General features: G+C 46.7%; 6 protein-coding genes across 6 annotated transcripts; 2 read left to right on the top strand and 4 right to left on the bottom strand.

Moving 5' to 3' along the window:
* Positions 1-1268: 1268 nt before the first annotated feature.
* Positions 1269-3770, top strand: T069G_05007 (uncharacterized protein; the record flags this gene model as incomplete). The annotated part of the gene is made up of 6 exons (XM_056172217.1): positions 1269-1590; positions 1644-2187; positions 2237-2581; positions 2633-3130; positions 3182-3367; positions 3509-3770. The coding sequence occupies 6 exons, from the start codon at positions 1269-1271 to the stop codon at positions 3768-3770; spliced, it is 2157 nt and encodes a 718-aa protein (XP_056029075.1).
* Positions 3771-3863: 93 nt separating this feature from the next.
* Positions 3864-6306, bottom strand: T069G_05006 (peptidase family m49 domain-containing protein; the record flags this gene model as incomplete). The annotated part of the gene is made up of 6 exons (XM_056172216.1): positions 3864-4250; positions 4307-4404; positions 4473-4911; positions 4967-5016; positions 5112-5898; positions 5983-6306. The coding sequence occupies 6 exons, from the start codon at positions 6304-6306 to the stop codon at positions 3864-3866; spliced, it is 2085 nt and encodes a 694-aa protein (XP_056029074.1).
* Positions 6307-7400: 1094 nt separating this feature from the next.
* Positions 7401-9370, bottom strand: T069G_05005 (uncharacterized protein; the record flags this gene model as incomplete). Its single annotated transcript, XM_056172215.1, has 4 exons — positions 7401-8347; positions 8549-8784; positions 8856-9162; positions 9202-9370. 4 exons carry the CDS (start codon positions 9368-9370, stop codon positions 7401-7403), a joined length of 1659 nt encoding a protein of 552 aa, XP_056029073.1.
* Positions 9371-11083: 1713 nt separating this feature from the next.
* Positions 11084-13696, top strand: T069G_05004 (heterokaryon incompatibility protein (HET) domain-containing protein; the record flags this gene model as incomplete). Its single annotated transcript, XM_056172214.1, has 3 exons — positions 11084-11880; positions 11932-12126; positions 12223-13696. The coding sequence occupies 3 exons, from the start codon at positions 11084-11086 to the stop codon at positions 13694-13696; spliced, it is 2466 nt and encodes an 821-aa protein (XP_056029072.1).
* Positions 13697-13861: 165 nt separating this feature from the next.
* Positions 13862-15035, bottom strand: T069G_05003 (short chain dehydrogenase domain-containing protein; the record flags this gene model as incomplete). The annotated part of the gene is made up of 4 exons (XM_056172213.1): positions 13862-14004; positions 14065-14181; positions 14241-14421; positions 14493-15035. The coding sequence occupies 4 exons, from the start codon at positions 15033-15035 to the stop codon at positions 13862-13864; spliced, it is 984 nt and encodes a 327-aa protein (XP_056029071.1).
* Positions 15036-15622: 587 nt separating this feature from the next.
* T069G_05002 (pyridine nucleotide-disulfide oxidoreductase domain-containing protein) lies at positions 15623-18025 on the bottom strand (the record flags this gene model as incomplete). The annotated part of the gene is made up of 10 exons (XM_056172212.1): positions 15623-15741; positions 15811-16039; positions 16129-16379; positions 16442-16480; positions 16531-16599; positions 16648-16744; positions 16832-17014; positions 17070-17173; positions 17227-17247; positions 17320-18025. The coding sequence occupies 10 exons, from the start codon at positions 18023-18025 to the stop codon at positions 15623-15625; spliced, it is 1818 nt and encodes a 605-aa protein (XP_056029070.1).
* Positions 18026-18725: the final 700 nt, after the last annotated feature.

Below are 18725 nucleotides of genomic sequence, written 5' to 3'. Positions count from 1 at the left end.
CAGTGATAAATATGCTATATATAGCCTGTGTTATATACTCTGAATTTTCTCGGGCGATTTACCATAATTAGCTGCGAAGTTGCTACTCAGGAGAAGGTTGGGAAGGACCACAATGTTAAGAAATTAGACTTATATACCTAAACAAGCCTCCTATACATCACATACGACCATAGGTAGAGGAAAATTCGGGGTCCCGTCTGCTCCCCCATAGACAAGCCTCTAACCGGCAGATTAGTAGTTGAGTGGGTGACCATCAGCGAACACCGGCTGTTGTATGTTTTTTTTTTTTTTTTTTTTTTTCTCATTTTAACATCTAAACGCGTCAATGAATCACTTTTTCTGTGCCTCAATCAAGTAATTTGAAGAGGTCACAATCCTACGTGAAAGACTACATGCGGGTGGGGCTCACTGCCGTCGATGGGCCCCCTATTTCGCTTTATGCATTGACTCAACAGAGGCATGAAGGTGAACATCCATGTACTAAATCCTTTTGATCTACTAGAGTATTATGTCAAAACTCTTCTGTCTTAAGTAGGTAATTTTAATAATGGCTTATCTTGGGTTATATAACGTCTGGTTGTCTGGAAAGCACTGTATGGTAGGCGAGTGACCCAGGGAACTTCTCCCGGCACTCTCATATTTAACAACTGACTTAGCTAAGAACGCTTCTAGATTCTAGTACATATTAATTATGACTTTCTATTTAACAGATACATGATCATAAACTCATTATATATCGCGACTAACACCAAACGCCATTTCTTGCCCGATGTCGCCTCATCCCTCTCCATCGTAGCAGCGGCATCAAGGCTAGCACTTTGAATCAGCTACTCTGCAACCCTAAAGTGATGAGATATGACTCCAGCCAGCCGTGAGCTACGAAAAGAACCGCCTCGCCAGCCGCGGCCACAGCTCTCCGAGTGAAGTTCGTTACCGGAGCTGTCTCCCCTCGTTGGTTCCTATATCATCCGTCCAACCGGTCTGTTCCTTTCTCGCCCACTTCCCCTCTCACGCACGGTTACACCATGAAAAGATTCTCACCAGTATCTACATCTTCCGAAGTGGCACCGAGCTATATTGACGTTGCTGTATCCAACACTCGCCCATCAAGGTGCCCATTCCGCCATCTCCAACGATCTTGAGGCATTTCAGGGTGTTCCCTATCCTCACATCGAATCGACATGAATTCACCTCCGCTGGGGCAAAGCAGCTCCGTAGACATTGCCGCAATCACACAGCAAGTATCGTTTATGCAACTGCCAATAAAGATGTGCTCAAACTTCTTCGGCAGAGAGAGCACATTTGAGGAAATCGACCAAGTCCTCGGCCAGGATGGATCAGCAACAACTTTCCGATCTATAGTGCTGTTTGGTTTTGGCGTTATCGGCAAAAGCTCCATCGCCGCACAATATATTGAGAGAAATATGGAAGAGAAGAAGTATGACGCCGTATTTTGGGTCTATGGTGAGACGGCGGCATCGTTGCGACAGAGCTTCAAAGACGTAGCATTGCGGCTCAAGCTGCCTGGAGCACAGCCCAATCTACACAATGAGAACTTGCAACTAGTTCAGAACTGGTTTCAAACGACTGGTACGTCATTAGCCCCTATTAGTTTTTATCTTGGCTGATTTTCTATATGGCAGACTGCAAATGGTTAGTGGTTTACGACAATGTCGAAGATGATAACCTCTTAGAGCCATACTGGCCGGAAAGTAGTCATGGGACAGCTATCATTACCACTCGCAGTCATAACTTGATGCACAAATTTGCCACCTCTGGCTTGGAAATAACTTCATGGGATGCAAAGGCCGGTTCTGAGTTTCTCTTGTTCTTGTTGAAGGACAACATAGGCCGCGATATACAATCAGAGAGACTCTCGGCAGTTGAACTTGCCGAAAAGCTCGGTGGTCATGCGTTGGGTATCTCTCACATGGCTGGTCTAATTCAACGTAGGTCTTGCACCATTGCCGAATTCATGCGCATCTATTTGAAAGATCCAAAGAGGCTTCATAAATCCGAGTTACAGGCGGTGTGGGATGTATCATTTGGTACTTTGGAAAGAAATAGCCGAGCTTTCCTGGGAGTTGCATCATTCTTGGTCCCAGACAACACGGCGCAGGATCTGTTTGAGAACAGGCAAGGCCACGATCTCCCAGATGATCTTGAGTTTTTTCTTGATGATTCAAAGTATGTCTGATCTCTTCCTTGAAAGAAGTTTGTCTAACCTCTACTACAGATTCTCTGGAGCGATGGAACCTCTCTTGGCCCTTGCCTTGATAAAATGGGACAAAGACGCTCGTATCTTCTTGTGCCATCGCATGGTGCAGATGCAATTCCGATCTTTCCTATCTCTAGAGGAGCGACAACAAGCATTTGACAATGCAGTGGTGCTAGTATACAACGCCTTTCCCAAACAGTCAGACTCGACAAACAAGCATCAATTGTATCATCAGTGGACTCAGTGCAATCGTTGCTTACAGCAAGTTCTTCGTTTGAAGGACAATTTTCAGGAGGAGCGTAGACACTCGGAGAAATTTAAGGCGTCGTCGTTGTTCTGCGAGCTTTTAAAGGATTGCCAAAGGTGAGATATCGCCTGCTACAATTTTGCGACAATTTACTGACTCAACATCAGGTATCTCTACGAGATCAATGCATTTCAAGAGCTTGAGGACGTCTGCGAATTAAATCTCTTATCCGTGGAGACACTCGATGATCAGGAACAGGCCATCGATATCAAGGCTTCGACAATGTCCCACCAAGCCAGCATGTATGAAAGCATCGGCAGGGTCGAAGAGGCCATCAAACTAAACACTAAGGGCTACAACATGCGCTTAGAAGAAGAACCTCGCAAGGGTGGCTTCATCGGTGGCTTCGAGCAGAACCTCGGATACAACTACAATACTGCTAACCAGCATGAAACAGCGCTCATGTGGTTTGAAAAATCACGCGTTACCTGGACGGCGTGGAATGAAAAGGAAGGTAGGGAAGCGGACTGGCCCACGGTCACAAAGAAGAATACCGCGAGGTGTCTTGTGTATCTAGGGAGGTACGAGGAGGCGCAATCATTACTCGATGTTTCAATCAGAGAGTTCAAGCAGGACAAACCTCTCAACTGGGCTATGCTGGCTTTGTAAGTACCGTCTCTCGTTCTTTCATGCAATATGATTAACGTCTTTCGTAGCACATACTTTGTCCAAGGCATCCTTGAACGACGCAGAAACAGACCAGAAGCTGCTGAGGCAAATTTCATGGAAGCGCAGAATATGTGGTTCAAAGGTGATCAGACGCGCTTTCACCCGTTCAATGCCGGATGCATTTATAAGATGGGCGTGGTTTGCCTAGATCAAGGCAAGGTGGAGACTGCTATGTACGTTTCACTCCTCTTCCTTCTCTGTTCCCTATCCCTGTTCCTTCAATTATCCAATCCATCTATCCATCCATCTCCTGTACTTCAGCCCTATACTGTGTGTTCCTCTGAATTCACCAATTACCAACATGTGCTGCCTAGTAAACATCTCCGCGACGCGCTCGAGATCACAAAATTCCACAGCGACGCCATGCCTGTTGAGCACGCGCGTGGCCTGTTCAAACTCTCCGAGGCTTTAGTCCAGAAATCGTCTACAAATGAGGGTGAGGACGATGGCAGCGAGAAGGAAGTAGAATATTTGAGAGACGAGGCGGAAAAATATCTGCTCAGGCGGGATAAAAGTGCGACGCAATTTGGGAACGAAGATGCCTATGATAAATGGGTGCCGATTTTCTGGCGGTAAGCGGTATATGAGGGAGCCTACATCAGAAAGCAAGGAAGGATGGAAATACGAATATGAATCTTTGGTACACTATGTCTAGCGATTTTCCAACTTTCAGATGTCCCTCTCAGCCCAAGACTGGATAATACCCTCGTTGGTCTCGTCGTAAACCTTGACATAGACACTTTCACCCGCGAGAAAGGTATTTGGCTGCACAAACTTCCACTTCATCTTTGGTTTCGAAGCGACAATCTTGCGCCATTCTTCATATACACCATCAACTGCGCACAAGGGCTCATAGAACTGGCTGCATGCGGATACATCGGCGGTGCAGCGCCAGATGTGTAGCTTGCAGAGATACGAGCCCAGAGATTGCTTACCGTGGGAAAGGAATTTGGACCGGTTAACATTTACTGTGAGAGATTGCTGCGTGGGGTTATGCGCGATGGAGATGACTCCGTCTCCGTCTTGTAGGAGGTGTTTAAGAATGGAGAAGTAGGCCTAGGTGAGGGTTAGTTAGATAGAGGTGTCTGAGAGGGACGTTATTTTATGCATACCTGGTTATGGACTTGGCCCCAGGCTTGGGTTTGGACGTTGTAATGCTCGAGAGCTTGCAGACCACTGACGCCAATGTTGAGATATGTGGCGTAGAGAACTGTGTTTGATAGGGATTTGTGTCATCTTATGCATATACATTAGGCAGTTTGGACTTTTGCAACGTACGGTCTTCAGCTGTGATGCTACTACTGTCAGAGTAGCCAAAAATACTCAACAGATGCTTATTGTCCATGAGATATATCGACATCAAGATTGCACGACATTCTTCAACTGTTTCTGCCAGCTCCCCAAACACACTTCCCCACGTCTGACCGGGTAGATAGTGCGAAGTTACGGCTTCTCCGGTGAGAGGGCTGATTGGAGGATTCTGCTTGTCGAAGTTGTAGGTTCCTGCCGAAGTTTCGCTGAGGAGCTTGCCTGTACTGTGGCCAAGCAATTCATGAATGGCAGTGGCGATAAATCTCACAATGTGCGTCGTTTCCTTGAAAAACTTGAGCTCGGATGAGTCAACCCAGTAACAGGGAAGGTCAAGGTTGTTGTTGACGCTGAGGTGATTCGCGAGGACAATATTCTTAAAGCCATGGGTCTCTCGGATGTAATTGTACTGTCAAGATTAGCTTATTACCGGCTAACAAGAACTAAAAAAAACACAAACTCACATTCGGGAGATTGGAGGCTTCGAAGACGATGCTGCCACACACAGCCAGCGCTGGGAAAGTTAGTGTCTCCTTTTCCATTCATAGAGGAGGGCGGAGGTAGAGCAGGTGGGTAGAACAGAAGAAGCTATATCACCGGGTAACTAACCATGGACACTAGTAAAGTCTGGAGCCTCAAATAGACTCTTCTCAAATGGTCCTTTGCCATCATTCACGCCCTCGACCGCCCATGGCAGCTGTCGAATGAATGTAGCTGAGCTATTGACAAAGGTTTTCAATGTCTTGATTTCATCGGCATCGGCAATGCCTATCATAGCCTCCCACTCAGAACGGATCCTAGCCGGGTCGCGGTAAGGCTCGATGAAGCCAAGTATGTTCTCGACTCTGGCTGATACATCCGTCACCCAAACCTTCTGCGACTCCTGGAAGGCTTCTAAGCTGCCGGTGCGAAAGCATTCGATGTACTGTGTCAAGAACTCGATCTGTTTATCATTCCCTGCATACTGCTTTGCCATTTCTAAGTCAGAGCAGATCTTGGCCAGTTCGACCGAGTGATCTACCCGGACAAGAAAGATGCCATCTGCCAGTTCGTTGTCGCCATCCTTCGGTATATGAGTTTCTGCAGAAGCTTGCAACACCTGCAACACAGGCTTGCCATCCTTGAGCACTTTTCGAACGCGAGTATTCTCTGGGCCGATCGACCTTTTGTTCATGATGTCCGAGACCTTCGCGATGTCATCCCTGGTAATGGGCTCCTCGGTAGGGTAGTAGCCCGACTGCGCATTCTTGCTAGGGTATCCGAGGCTGAATGGCGGAACTGCCAACAAAGGGTCGATAATCTTGTCCAGCCCAGCTTTCGTCTTCAGGGAAATCCCAGCAAGCTTCCCCAGAGCTTCTGCTGACAGGTCAGGGACGAACTTCTGGTCACCTTCTCCCTAATTAATCGTTCATCGTCAGCACTAGCAGACCCAGAAAGATCATAAAGACGCAGAAAACGGCGTATTGAACTCTTGACTTACATAAAAATTGCCCAAGTTGCAAAGGAACATGGCAGCATACTCGAGAAATGAAGTCAGCTCTTCAGGAGCGATGTTGCACTGCGCTACCAAGGTGTCCCATTTCCCACCACAGGCCTCGTAGAGATCCATGATGAAGTCGAATATGTCAGTGCTTTCTGGTGACACTTGCCGCATGATGATCCTGCTTCCATGCCATGCTGCTCGTGCAAGGTGGTGGGCATACAACTTGTCTCGCTCGTCGAGGGCATCGAATATGGTCTTGATCTTAAGCTGATGGATTGTAGCGCCGAGAGGCGGAGTATGGGAGCTCTCGGCTGAAGACATGGAGATGTTTGACGAAGAAGAGACGTGGGAACAAGAGTGGTGAAGCTAAGTAGGATGGCTTCAGAGCTTCGGAATGAGGAGAACTATGATGCTAACTATTAGGCAGGGACGTGCATACCGGTTTAGGAATAATCGTGATCCGGCATGGTCTAGGCTTTCCAATCCAATTCACCCATGGCCTCTGTAGAGGTTGGTGCGAGCATGACCTAGAGATTGATCTGGCTCAACCTGTGTCTTTTATACTTTATTTCTCATCTATAGGTAGGTACATGTACGAGGGAAGACCAGTTTCTACATGGTGTTGGTATAAGAGATCCTGACTATGAACCTATAGCTCAATAACTTAACCAAACTGCTCAGACAGGATCGTTCTAGCAGCTTATAAAAGGTAGCAAAAATTGTCGAAAACGAATTGCGTTTTTTTTTTTCCAAGATCGAAAGACCACTCAACGAACAACGCAGCATAAAAGCAAAGAACGTCTAGAGCAAAAGACGAATCAACGGCCGAGTAAAGTCGCAAAACAGCCACGATGGCTCCAGGTGATAAGGAACCGACTGCAAACACAATAGCTATAAGAATAAATATAAAAATGCAATAAAGTAACTTTGTTCGGAATGGAAGGGCAGAAGATAGAGTTTTGGGGTGGAAGTTGACGTTCGTCGTGATTGGGTATGTTGTAAATTCATGGCACGAACACCACTATACGACGATCGCTGTCCTAGCTTTGTTTGCGCTTATTACGCGTTTACAGCAAAACGGCACTCGTTTTCACTCGTACGACAATTCCAAGGTTCACTCAACACAATACGTGGACGCATCACTAAGTAGTGCGGCAATTTTTGATCCTACAATGGCTTGATATGGTCTAGATCACTGCTCTCTGAGGCAGCAATGGCGATCCTTTTGGGAGCACATCGTGACTAATTCGCCAACGTTATACGATAGACCAGCGGGAGCAATTGAATCCTTCGACTCTGTCCTAAGCGCTTCGCGGCGCGGTCTGTCACACAGCCCCTCCAACAAGCAGTAATTGTGGTAAATGAGATCTAACCTATTCTGTCTATACGGAGTATTTGCTCCATACATGCGACCGTTACCTATTCACGGTGATTATCCTCCCACCTTCCTCCCTTGCTTGGAATTGTACAAGCAATCCGTCGGATTCTTTTTCCATAGCCGTCTCGCTCTCATCAGCGCCATCGATAATAGGTCGTTGATCAAACCCGTGAAAGAAGACCGCCAGTATATTGTTCGTCCACGGCACTAGGCCTGCCTTCCTCGTTCTCATCATAACAATCACCAAAAACACCAGAGAGGCCACCAGCTCGAATGCGGGTAGAATGAGCCATTCCCAAGTCACAACAGCGTGACTAATTGGAGAAAATGCTTGACCATGTGTAGGTGATGGTTGGTACGATGCACTTCGAAGGCTGAGAGATAGACTGTTGGCCAAGTTGTCCATCAAGTCAGGAAACCCCGTCTCCGAGCTGTTCATGGCTATTCGCACCATCTGCATGAGATCTGAAGAAGTGGCAACCTCGAGTGAGTCGACATCGGCCGAATATGCACTTCCCTCAAGTAGAGAGTTGAGCCAGTCGGCTGTCGAATCCTTCGAAATACCTAAAACACGGAACTCGTTGGAGTGAGGTGGACGAAATGTGTAATGTTCATACTGAGGAAGTGTCCCCTGTGTTTCGTTTGTCCATGTTGAAGTGACCGTCTCGCGTAATGTGCCGTTCACGAAGACGGCGCTCATGTTTCGAACACAAAACTGCAACATGCACTCAAAAGCCACCGGTGCCGCATACATGTCCCCTACCATCTCATCAGGGTCGAATTTTGTCTGATCTGGTTGCTCGGGAATTGTGCCAGGAGCAGCGGCGACAGCGAAAGCGCTCAATAGCACTGACCCATTATGTGGAAATGCAACTGAGTCCCATCCCTCTATCCCATTGCTCGCAGCAATCGTCGTGGTCACATTGACAACTCCGTTTGTGATGGCGAAATCGACTTGGTTATTCATTTCCCCTGGTTGAATACCTGTCAGCCCAAAGCCATTCGGCAAAGTATATACATTTGTCTCATAAGCTTCGTCAGTCAGTTTATGAGGAACAATGCGTATTTTGCCTCTTTTCAGTTCACTTGTTAAGTTCTTGCAAGTGTTGCAGAACCCCAACGTCTGGTACGAGTTCCATGTGCAATTACCACTGCTGCAATGTGCTGTCGCGGTAAAGTTCGTACCAGAGGGGTTGTAGAAGGCTAGATAGGGGGCTGAAGTGAGCACCGAGTCGACTCCTTGTATGGTTCCTTTATTATTCATGGGCGCAGAACCGACACCGTTCATATACTGCGCAATAGGCATCAGTGCATTCCCACCAGAGGCTGTGTAGATCGTATCGTAGTTCAGCGCCTGTTGAGCGAAGGTGCCGATGCCTAGGGCGACTATGGTGATAAAGGCTCCCAGGGCAGCAACTAAACTGCGAGAGAAAAGGTAAGAAACTGCAGTCGTGGTTAAGCGAACCCATATGTATACGTATATCACACTCACCCCCCTCTGCGACTAGCAATGAGCACTACGCTCCCCCAAGCGCCTCTGCTTGCTTCATCAATGGTGTGAAAATCAGCCAACGGTGTCTTTTGCAGCGCATTTAACCACTTTAGCTGCCCAACACCAGAGCCATAAGATATCTCCAAGAAAAACTCGCACAGTGTCGACAAGATTTGAACAATAGCATTAGGAGTGATACCGAATTTCAGCTGCGGCAGGGGATGACCATCAAAAACCCTCAAGGCTATGACAAGGGCAATGAAGCAGCTGGCACTGGCGATCCAACTTGAGACTTCTACCTTCCAGGCTATTGAATGCCATCTCGAGCGTAGATGCTGACGCCGACTTGGCGGCTGCACTCGTGGTGTTGGAGTTTTGTCTGGCGGTGCCATTGCGGAGGCAGGGCGCTGGTCGGCGTTAGGAGGAGATTCCTCATGGTCGTCTCTAAGAAGATGTTCACGGTCATGCTCGGCAGATTGATCTTCTAAATCTCGTAGTTCATGGTTCTCGGCCATGTTTTGCATGTGAATGCTATGCAGTTCTTGCTGCACCCACCAACCTAACGGAGCAATGAACGTGATACAACAAGAAGACGAATGCGAATGGAACAGAGATTAGCGTTTCTACGGGTCTTGGCGCTTCATTTATTAATACCGAGCTGAGCTGAGGTACTCTTACATCTGATAACTCAGCCGTTGATCACCCTCGGATCATGCGTACTCCATAGCACGAAGGATTGGAACTAACTTCAACACAGGCTAAGGTGAGTAGAAAACAGGTATTTGAGAGGTACTTCTGGACGAGAATAAATTGCCTGCGCTTAACTCGCGACTTAGCGCGTTTCTCTTTACATGCAGCGTAACCCTGTTCTACTGTCTTGCCACATGTATTAGTCTCTAGAGGATCCGAGCAACCGCGCTCTCTCTACTAACTGCGTAGGAGTCGATGATTGGTGCGAGATTCACGCTTCTCAATGCTACTAATCCTTTCATAGCCTGGCCTCAAAGTCCCGGGGATAATAAAGAGCTCCGAGGGGTCTGTTCTCCATTTTATACGGAAGGATTCGCGAGCTGGGAGTTACACGAAACAGAAGCGCCCGCCCAACGCCCGTCTGTCTCAACGGTGGATTTAGAGCAGCAGCTCAGGTTCGCTAGAATTGTTACTCCATTATTTCCGTCGCGGCTCGCGGCTCGCGGCTCGGCACGAAATTCCCCCCGCTTTACCAAGCTCAGCTCTCACATCGGAAGATAAACCCGGACAGCTCAAGCCGCCAACGGTAACACATTACATGTCCCGTCCAACAAGGAGCACTGGTGGTTATGTTTTCCTATTCTCATCGAATCTATCGCATTACCTGCTCACGATTCGGGGTGTCACGATCGGTTCCGCTGTTGTAGGTTGCTGAAAGATTAAAGATGGCGCATGCTTGGCTACTCCATAACTAGCGCTTGGGTTTGGCCATCTCTTGGTCATCGGTGGGGTAAATCTGCTCTATTCGCCACTCTCTCTCTCTCTCTCTCTCTCTCTGGTACAGAAACAGAAGCAAGAGAATTGTGAAGCTTCGAGCTATCAGAAGGACTAGAAAAGATAGCGATTTGCCAGAGGCTGAAACTAGGTACTAGCAGAAATTTATTACTGAAATAGCCTTGATGCGGGTTCAAAAAGCGACTTTTATAAGGTGTTTGCGTCCGAAGGTCTAGGTGTCTACGTTGTCATACCTTTAGTCAAAATGGCAAGATCTTGTCAGGACGTTATCTGAAACCTAAGCATTCGAAATTGGAACATGGACGACAGAGTAGGAAAACGAAATTCGATTTTAGGTACAGTGAGAGTAGTTTCGGGTGAAGTCGTCTAGGAAAATACAAAATGGGGCTATTTGCGAGTTTGAATTGATGCTGACTGGGAGGGCGCGTACATTCACTTTGGTAGTTGGGCTGACAGCGCCTATCTGATGTTGCAGAGGCATCCGACAAGGCATTACTGGTGACATGATCTTCAAGCAGGCTCCAGCCAATCAAGTAGGTTAGCGGCACCCCCTTCAACATTTTATCACATTGTAATGGCAAAGTTGGGAACAACCTTCTGGGGCTGTGTCTATCACGTCTGCCTAGGAGATAAAGAAAGAGTAGTATATCTTATTTAATGCAACTTGTTAACCATCGGAAACACATTCTCTTCCATTTCAATATCTTAGAAAAGCTGCCAAGCAAACTTGACCAATATTCAGAATGTCCGCGCAACATCCAAACAATATCGGGAACTCAGAACTGCTCTACCAGCAATTACCATTAGATGAGCTCCAAATACGTCTTTTAAGACTAGAGCCGAAGACAGGGTCAACAAAGATTCAAGCTTCGCTTATCAAACGCAACTTACTGGACATTAAAAGAGGGGGTCCCTTTTTCGAGGCTTTATCATATACCTGGGGCCCGCCTACAGTCACCAAGGACATCCTTATCAATGGAATCGCGTTCCCAGTTACCGCAAATCTATATGCATTCTTAGAAAACTACCAGGAAGCAGGTCAGGGCGTTGACCTATGGATAGATGCAATATGTGTCAATCAGAGCGACTTATTGGAGAAAAACCACCAGATTCCAATGATGAACCTAATCTACGCAGCAGCCAGGGCGCTGATTATCTGGCTTGGGGAACCTTCATCCGACAGCGACCGGGCAATGGATTGGATCAACCATCTTGGCCATGCTTCTCCATATGACAAGATGCCCAACATTCCCAACCATGCCTGGCAAGCTATGCAGAGCCTGCTTGAACGCCCTTGGTGGAAGCGCATCTGGATAGTGCAAGAGCTCACTGCGGGTGCAATGGGACTAAAGTTGGACAAGGCCTCGATTATCTGCGGCCATATCCGCGTTTCGTGGATGTCCGTAGTAATTGCGGCTGCTCGTATAAAAGCTTACCAAGACGATAGAAGGCAAGCCTTCCCAACTATTACAGAGATTTTAGAGCTCGATAGCTTGCGAGATAGTGCCGGATACTATTTTACGAAAGAGCCAACGTCCAAGTCTCTGTTTGACTTGATTTGCCGTTATAGGCACTTCCTGGCTACAAACAGGCGAGACAAGATTTATGCAATCTGGAACATGTTTTCAAGAGTACCTTCAAAACGACTACCGACAAGATATGATCAATCCGTGGAGGACGTATACGTCGACTTCGCTGCAGAACTGCTATCCGGTGAGACAGGTTTGGAAGTCCTCCGCCACTGTGTGAATGGTAGTGCAGACATACCATCTTGGGCTCCAGACTGGTCTGTTCCGCCTGGTGCGCTATCACTGCCTTTCAGAAATATTCAACGGTATTTCGACGTTCCGTGGTGGGCAGAGCCCATTTTTAAAAAGCCTAGGGCTCGTTTCGGCGATGATGAAGCCAGAGAGACACCAGCCGGATTCCACGTGAATCCTCTGGTTAGCAGTGCCGAGGAAGAAGTATTGAGGGAACGTCGGATAAAACGATTAGAAATAGCTGCCAACGGCTCTGCAGTCGTCAAAAGCCTGAAAGACATACCGGACCATTTTACATTCCACAAACAGTGCCCGGATCATGTCAAAGAACAGATTGAAGCAATGCTGTCTCGCAATGACTTCATCCTTGCGATTGGAGATGAAAACCCCAATATGCCGGAAAACCCCGACGCAATACAGCAAGGTGAGCTTATCACTGAGCGCCAGATGAAGAAATGGCTTCTACAAGAGCTCCGACACTCTACTGCAAAGCCATTGTATGCAACCGCCATGTCGGTCAATGCCAGCTTCAAGATCAACAAGAACGAAAAGTCTTTGCAAATCAAGGGAGTTTTGTGGGATGAAGTTGAAGTGTGTCATGATAGCTTTGTTGAAGATATCGACCAAAATTTGGCTGATGCGACCAATTTCATAGTTGCAGTGGGTTGTTGCAAACATCTCGCCGTGTCTAACAAAAGCGCAGCAAACAGGTATCCTACTGCAGCCGAGTTGTTGGAAGCGTTTTGGTCTACATTGTTTGTGGGACAAGCAATCCCAGATGAAGACGATGAAACTAAGGATCATCCACGCTATGAAGACTGGCTCCCAGAAATCCCAAAGTCATGGGTACCAGGCCAGCCTCCTATAACAGCTAGAACCACAGGATTGATTAGCCTTGCAGAGATGAATGAAGTTATCAAGCGTCCGACTTCTATTTTCAACAAAGAAAAAGAAAGAGATGGTGGTTCTAGATTTGAGCACCGACTTGCTCCTCAGCTAAGGGAGGAGGTATTTCCACCTCACAATGACGAATACGTTGCGCTCTTTGGTCAACTTGCTTCAGCATGGCACCAACAACCATACGACTTATACCATCGACCATTTGATTTGCTAAACGTAATTCCTGGTCCATACTGGGAGTCCAGACGCCACAGGGACGAACTCGCCAAGCACCAAGCAAAAAACAGGCGGTCAAGAGGAATCAAATCGTATCCTGAGGCTATCGAAGATCCTTCTGATCAAGACTTCTTGCGTCGGGCGTACGATGAGGTGGATGAAACCCTGAAGCAGGAAGTAAGTCTTGTGCCACAGAATACTCTGCCTGCAGATATCGAAAAGTATGCTCTGGGACGAAAATTCTTCATCACTAAGAAGGGCTACTTTGGCTTAGGTCCCCATAAATCAGAGCTTGGAGATAGGGTAGCTGTGCTCTTTGGCTCCGGTGTACCTTTTGTGCTTCGGAAGTGTGTATCTGCTACGGGAAAGCGGGCTTGGAAGATTGTGGGCGAGTGTTATGTGCACGGGATAATGCAGGGTGAGGTTATTCAGAAGTGGAATCTTGGCTCGGCTGAGGCACAGATGCTTCTTTTGTTATGATTCATACATTAATTGCAGAATTTGTCTTGATGTTTGGTTATATACTATCTACATATCACGAAAGACTAGTCTATAAAATGATACCATGCTTATTCTCTTACTAGAACTGATACTGGACTCGTCCATCAAGTTCTCATATTCAGTTGCTCATCCACCGCGACAAATTTAGAATGAAAACTTCAGGTTGAGGAGCTCTTCAGTCCACTTCCAGAGCTTATTGGCCTCGACTTCGCTGGATGCCCAAGGTCTGACAGTATGAACATAAGGGTCTGCGACCTGACAATCTGCGAGGTACGCTCCAGTATATTCTTTCATGCAAGGATTAGCGTATGTACAACACTAAGGAATGAAGTAGTAGATATGCTTACCCGAAAGATCTGGATCAAATGAAGCATAGACACTCGTTGCGATGCCCGCTTCTTTACTTCGGTACTTTGGCCATCCATTCGCGGCTTCTTCATTACCCAGTTCAAAGTCGATTTTGTCTAAGGAGTGTGTCAGTAATCTGGGATTGCCTCCAAATAATAGTACATTAGCAACTCACTGATGTCTCCAAATTCGCCTGCCCAGTCAACGTGTCCTCCCAATGGGGTCATTATCACACCAGGGTCGAGGCCGAATACCTGTGCCCTCTTTCCAAGTAGTTTACCAAGATAGAGAGCATACAGGTGAATTGCTGTTTTTGATTGACCGTATGCACGCCATCTATTGTAAGCTTCACCACCCTGTACGACGTTATAATAGGATTTATCAGCCGATAATTTCCTTGTAAGGTAATGAATGCCAAATCTCTTACCTTGAAATTGTGATCATTCCAGCGAATCGGGCCCCAGCGATGACCATCGCTACCAAGAAGCACAACCCTTGGGTCCTGTGATTTGAGAATCTTCGGTAAAATGGTGTTTGTAAAGACCCAAGTAGCCAGATAATTAATGCCCAACTGCCTCTCGAAGCCGTCTGTTGTCACGCCGTGGGTCGTACCCATGATGGCAGCATTGTGGCAGAAGACGTCGATATATGGCACATCATCCCAAGAGTTAACTGTTTCAGCCGCCTTTTTGACTGCAGAGAGAGATTCAAGATTCAGTTCAAGAAACTTGGTGGCCATTTTGGAGTCGATCTTCGAGATAGCATCGGACATGTATTTGACTTTGTCGGCACTGCGACCTGCGAGAATCAAAATCTTGGGCTGAAACTTAGCAATAGCTAAGCAGTACTCTTCTCCAAGACTTCCTTGAGATACTCCAGTAACAAGAATGATCTTGTCCTTGATTTTGTCTGCATACGTAGCAGCCAGTTGGTGTCCGGAGACGGAGTTGCCATTTGCAGGAGGAGCCATGATTGAATGTTTAGTCCTGGGCGAGATTATGTCGAATGAGTAACCGAAGGAAGAGAGTGAACATTTTCTAACAAATCAATGTTATTTAAGCTTATTATGAGTCTCTATTCCACGAACCTTCACTCACGATACACATCGAGCTCTTCAGCGTTCGGTATACCTAAACTGGGCCTTCAACACGCCACCACTTCATTGCCGCGGAGCTGTTGTGTTAGTCCCCACCTAGATGCCTGTTTCTCGGAGAATACCTTAACTACGGATATGCGACCAGTTCTTCCATCTAGATTGATGAATTAAAAACCAGTGCGATTTATAATACTCGGCTTCGAATTGCCCCGGCAAGATCATAAATCACTAGACTTTCGTTTATGGCTCCGACACATCCAAAGCCCTAAGCGCACGTCGGGGTTGCTACTATAATAGTATCTCCGCTTATCTCCATCAAGATGATGGGCCTCAGTGATATACTTCGTATGTCTCTTAGTAATAGTGAGTCTGGGATAATCACCTCAATCTCCGAGTTTACTGTATTTGTAATTACTTTCATGTATTCTGGTTTATTAAGTGCTACACGTCTACTTGGAGCTCTAGTCTACATATACGGGAAATGGCATACCCAGCTCGTCTGCCTTGATTGAAAGTGCAATGAACCGAGAATAATATCTTGCATGACCCAACGCTCCACCAAGATACCACATACCAGGCTCTAGAATTATCGTTAGTCTAGTAATAGCATCATAGCTAGTTGAAGAGGTAATTCTAGGTTAGGACTTACGCTGTAGTACGCGAAAAGCTCCAAGCACTTCGCCTTCTTCGTTAATGCCGAAACAGTCGCCGGCACAATCCGCCACGGCCTTGCCAAAAATGCGTTCAACATCATTTCGCAAATTGCCATTAAAGCCTGTAGCAAGCACAATAACATCTGCATCAATCTTCGTGCCGTCCGTGAAAAGCAGGCCAGAGGAAGTATATCTTTCCACCAACGCATCTGACTTGATTTTAATCTGTGTCGCATGTGATATCAGTATTAGACGTGTAATTTATGAGCGGCAGATGAATAATTTTGGGAACTGAAGAGGGTGGAGATTCTTACATAGCCTTTGCTGATTTTGGCTGACGTGCCGACGTCGATGTAATGGCCTCCTAATTTGATGTTGATTGCTTCTTGGATATCCCCGTAAGGATCCACCCTGAAGCCAGCATTCTCAAGGGCTTCCCATCTTTTCGGCTCTGCTCTCGCCATAGCATGGAACGATTTGGCTGAGAGGAGTCGACTGACTGAAACGGGATTGCTAAACATCGTTCGATCGCTCATTTCTGTTGGTATGTTTTCATTATACAGCACTGGCGAGAAGTAGAAGCTGTGTTAGTTCGCTATTTGTAGCACATCTCCAAGTTTTGCTTACCGTGATATCGACTCGCGATGTATTCTACTGGGAGCACAACTAGTGTCTTGTTAGATAAGGATGTCGCTTTGAATGCATGCGAGTCTCACAGGTACGGCTACGCTGAATCATCGTTACCGCCATTCCCTCTTCAAGCATATCATCAGCAACATCATGAGCTACAATGTCAGCGCCAGTATACCGGTATTTGTGAGAGGTTCAGTTACCTGTATTTGCTGTGCCGACAACTATTCCTCGCTTTCCTCTCCACCCCTCGGCTGACTTGTAGTTCTGTGAATGCATTATGATACCGTTAAACTTATCCTGGGTTATATTGTCGATATGTCAGATTGCTGTTCACATCTCACGTCGCATCATAGGATCCTCTTCAAACAAAGCTCACCCACTTACCTTGTCTGGCCACTCCGGTATTAAAGGAACTTGCGATCCGGCTCCTGTAGCAAAAACAACATGTTTCGCTGTTATTTTTGAGATAATCCCAGTCTTGTTAATCATGAGAGTATAAAGTTGCTGATCTTCATTCCAGCTTCCTGATACTAACGTCGTCGAAAGCCAGATATTTTGATTCCGGCGCTCAGTTAGGAGCGTAAAAATTGCAGGTAAGGGCGGTAAAATTTGGTAAACTTACGATTCCATACTTCTCAGCCCATCTTTTATGACCAGCGGCCAATTGATCTTTACCTAGGTATTCGCCCAGCTCAGAGCCAAATGTACGGTCAAATGGGAGGTGTGCTGTTCTACTGTTAGCCCATTACGTCCATATTGCTTGAGTGTCTACTATTCACAATATTCTCGAACTGTGTGAACTAAAGATGATGTTAGCAATAATTCCACCGACCATAAGACTCAATGAGGTTTGCGTTAGATGTGAGTCGTACGTTTGGCAGAGTTGTATCTTAGACCCCAAGCTTCGCCAACCTCTTCATTCTTCTCTAATATAACGTAGGACACTCCCAGTGCTTGGAGCCGGCCGCCGGTACTGAGCCCACTTTGGCCGCCACCAACAACTACAGCATGAAAATGAGGATCCTTCATTGATGATGTAATTTTGTGTTCTACTTGTATGTAGCCGTTAGCCAGCGGCATACAAGGCGCGAGAGAATCGACGTTTCCATGGCCAGAAATCTGCTCGAGGATTGTGCGTAATACCCAGATTTTCCATTCTCCACTGGCGCTTGGGACCAAGTGTATGATTGCTGAGCAGTCTGTCGCAGGATATTCGGTCTGGAAGAAAAGCCGACACTCTATCCAAGAGGTCTCTTCATCCAACCTAAGGACTTTGGCAGAGCTCGGAACGACTTTGGCGTGGGACACAATGCCGCGACTTTTACTTAAAATGTTCCAAATAGTAGCAATTGTGTCTCCAGAATAGAATGTGCGCATCGTGCCAGTAAGGCCGTAAGTATCACGCCATAACGCATCGTCCGTGAAGTCATCTGCGCTTAGTCGAGAGAACTTATCAGCGATGGCATTTGGCCCTGCTTGGAGATCGACGTCATCTGGAATCCGGGTCTGAGGTAGTTTCCCTGGAAGACGTTCCAAGAGGCTTGTCGAAGATGGTTGGTCATTAGATGAAATCGCCATTTTTTACTTGCGATTAAAGCTTCAATGTTACTATGGAAAACAGCACGGCTGCAAAATAGTCCAGAAATCTAATGCATCTCTATGTACATTTACTGCATGGTTTATATAGAAAGACACCACGCTCAGTTAGAGAAAGATAATTTGATGCAAATCCTCGAGATACATCTATCGCTGTTCGGCGATCGTTGACTCGGAGATGATGTGTCGGAGATGATGTGTCGGAGATGGTGTGTAAGTGGTAAACAGAGCGGCCCGGTCGATAAATACGCTCCGGGCGAGCTGCACCAAATTTTCCATCCGTAGACTCTCTCCATTCTTCAAAGAAACAGTACCAGAAAACATTGCCAGGTTTTTTTGGCTGAAGAGTCGCCCGTTCTTACTGCAGCGATTGTCGGTGTTCGTCATCTGAGTGCCGACCTTGCTCTCCGGAGAACCTTAGAAGTTCCACAAGACAGAATTATTTTCCTTGGCAATTCTGAAGAATTTTTTAATCCTCCAAATCCTAAACAATATACCAAATATTCTTTCCAGTCTAAGCGGTCCATATGAGTTCCCAGCTCGCTCTTTATCACCACGAGTGTGGAGCAGCTGAGGTCAGGGAGTGCGAAATACCGGCGCCTACCAGCGGCGAGGTTCTCGTCAAAGTTGCCGCCGTAGCCTTGAGTCCAATTGATTGGAAGATACTTCATGGATCAAAGCC

Source organism: Trichoderma breve, chromosome 3 (assembly GCF_028502605.1).
Source record: "Trichoderma breve strain T069 chromosome 3, whole genome shotgun sequence".
NCBI lineage: Eukaryota > Fungi > Ascomycota > Sordariomycetes > Hypocreales > Hypocreaceae > Trichoderma > Trichoderma breve.
The sequence above is the reverse complement of the archived record's forward strand: the minus strand, read 5'-3'. Positions and strand labels throughout refer to the sequence as shown.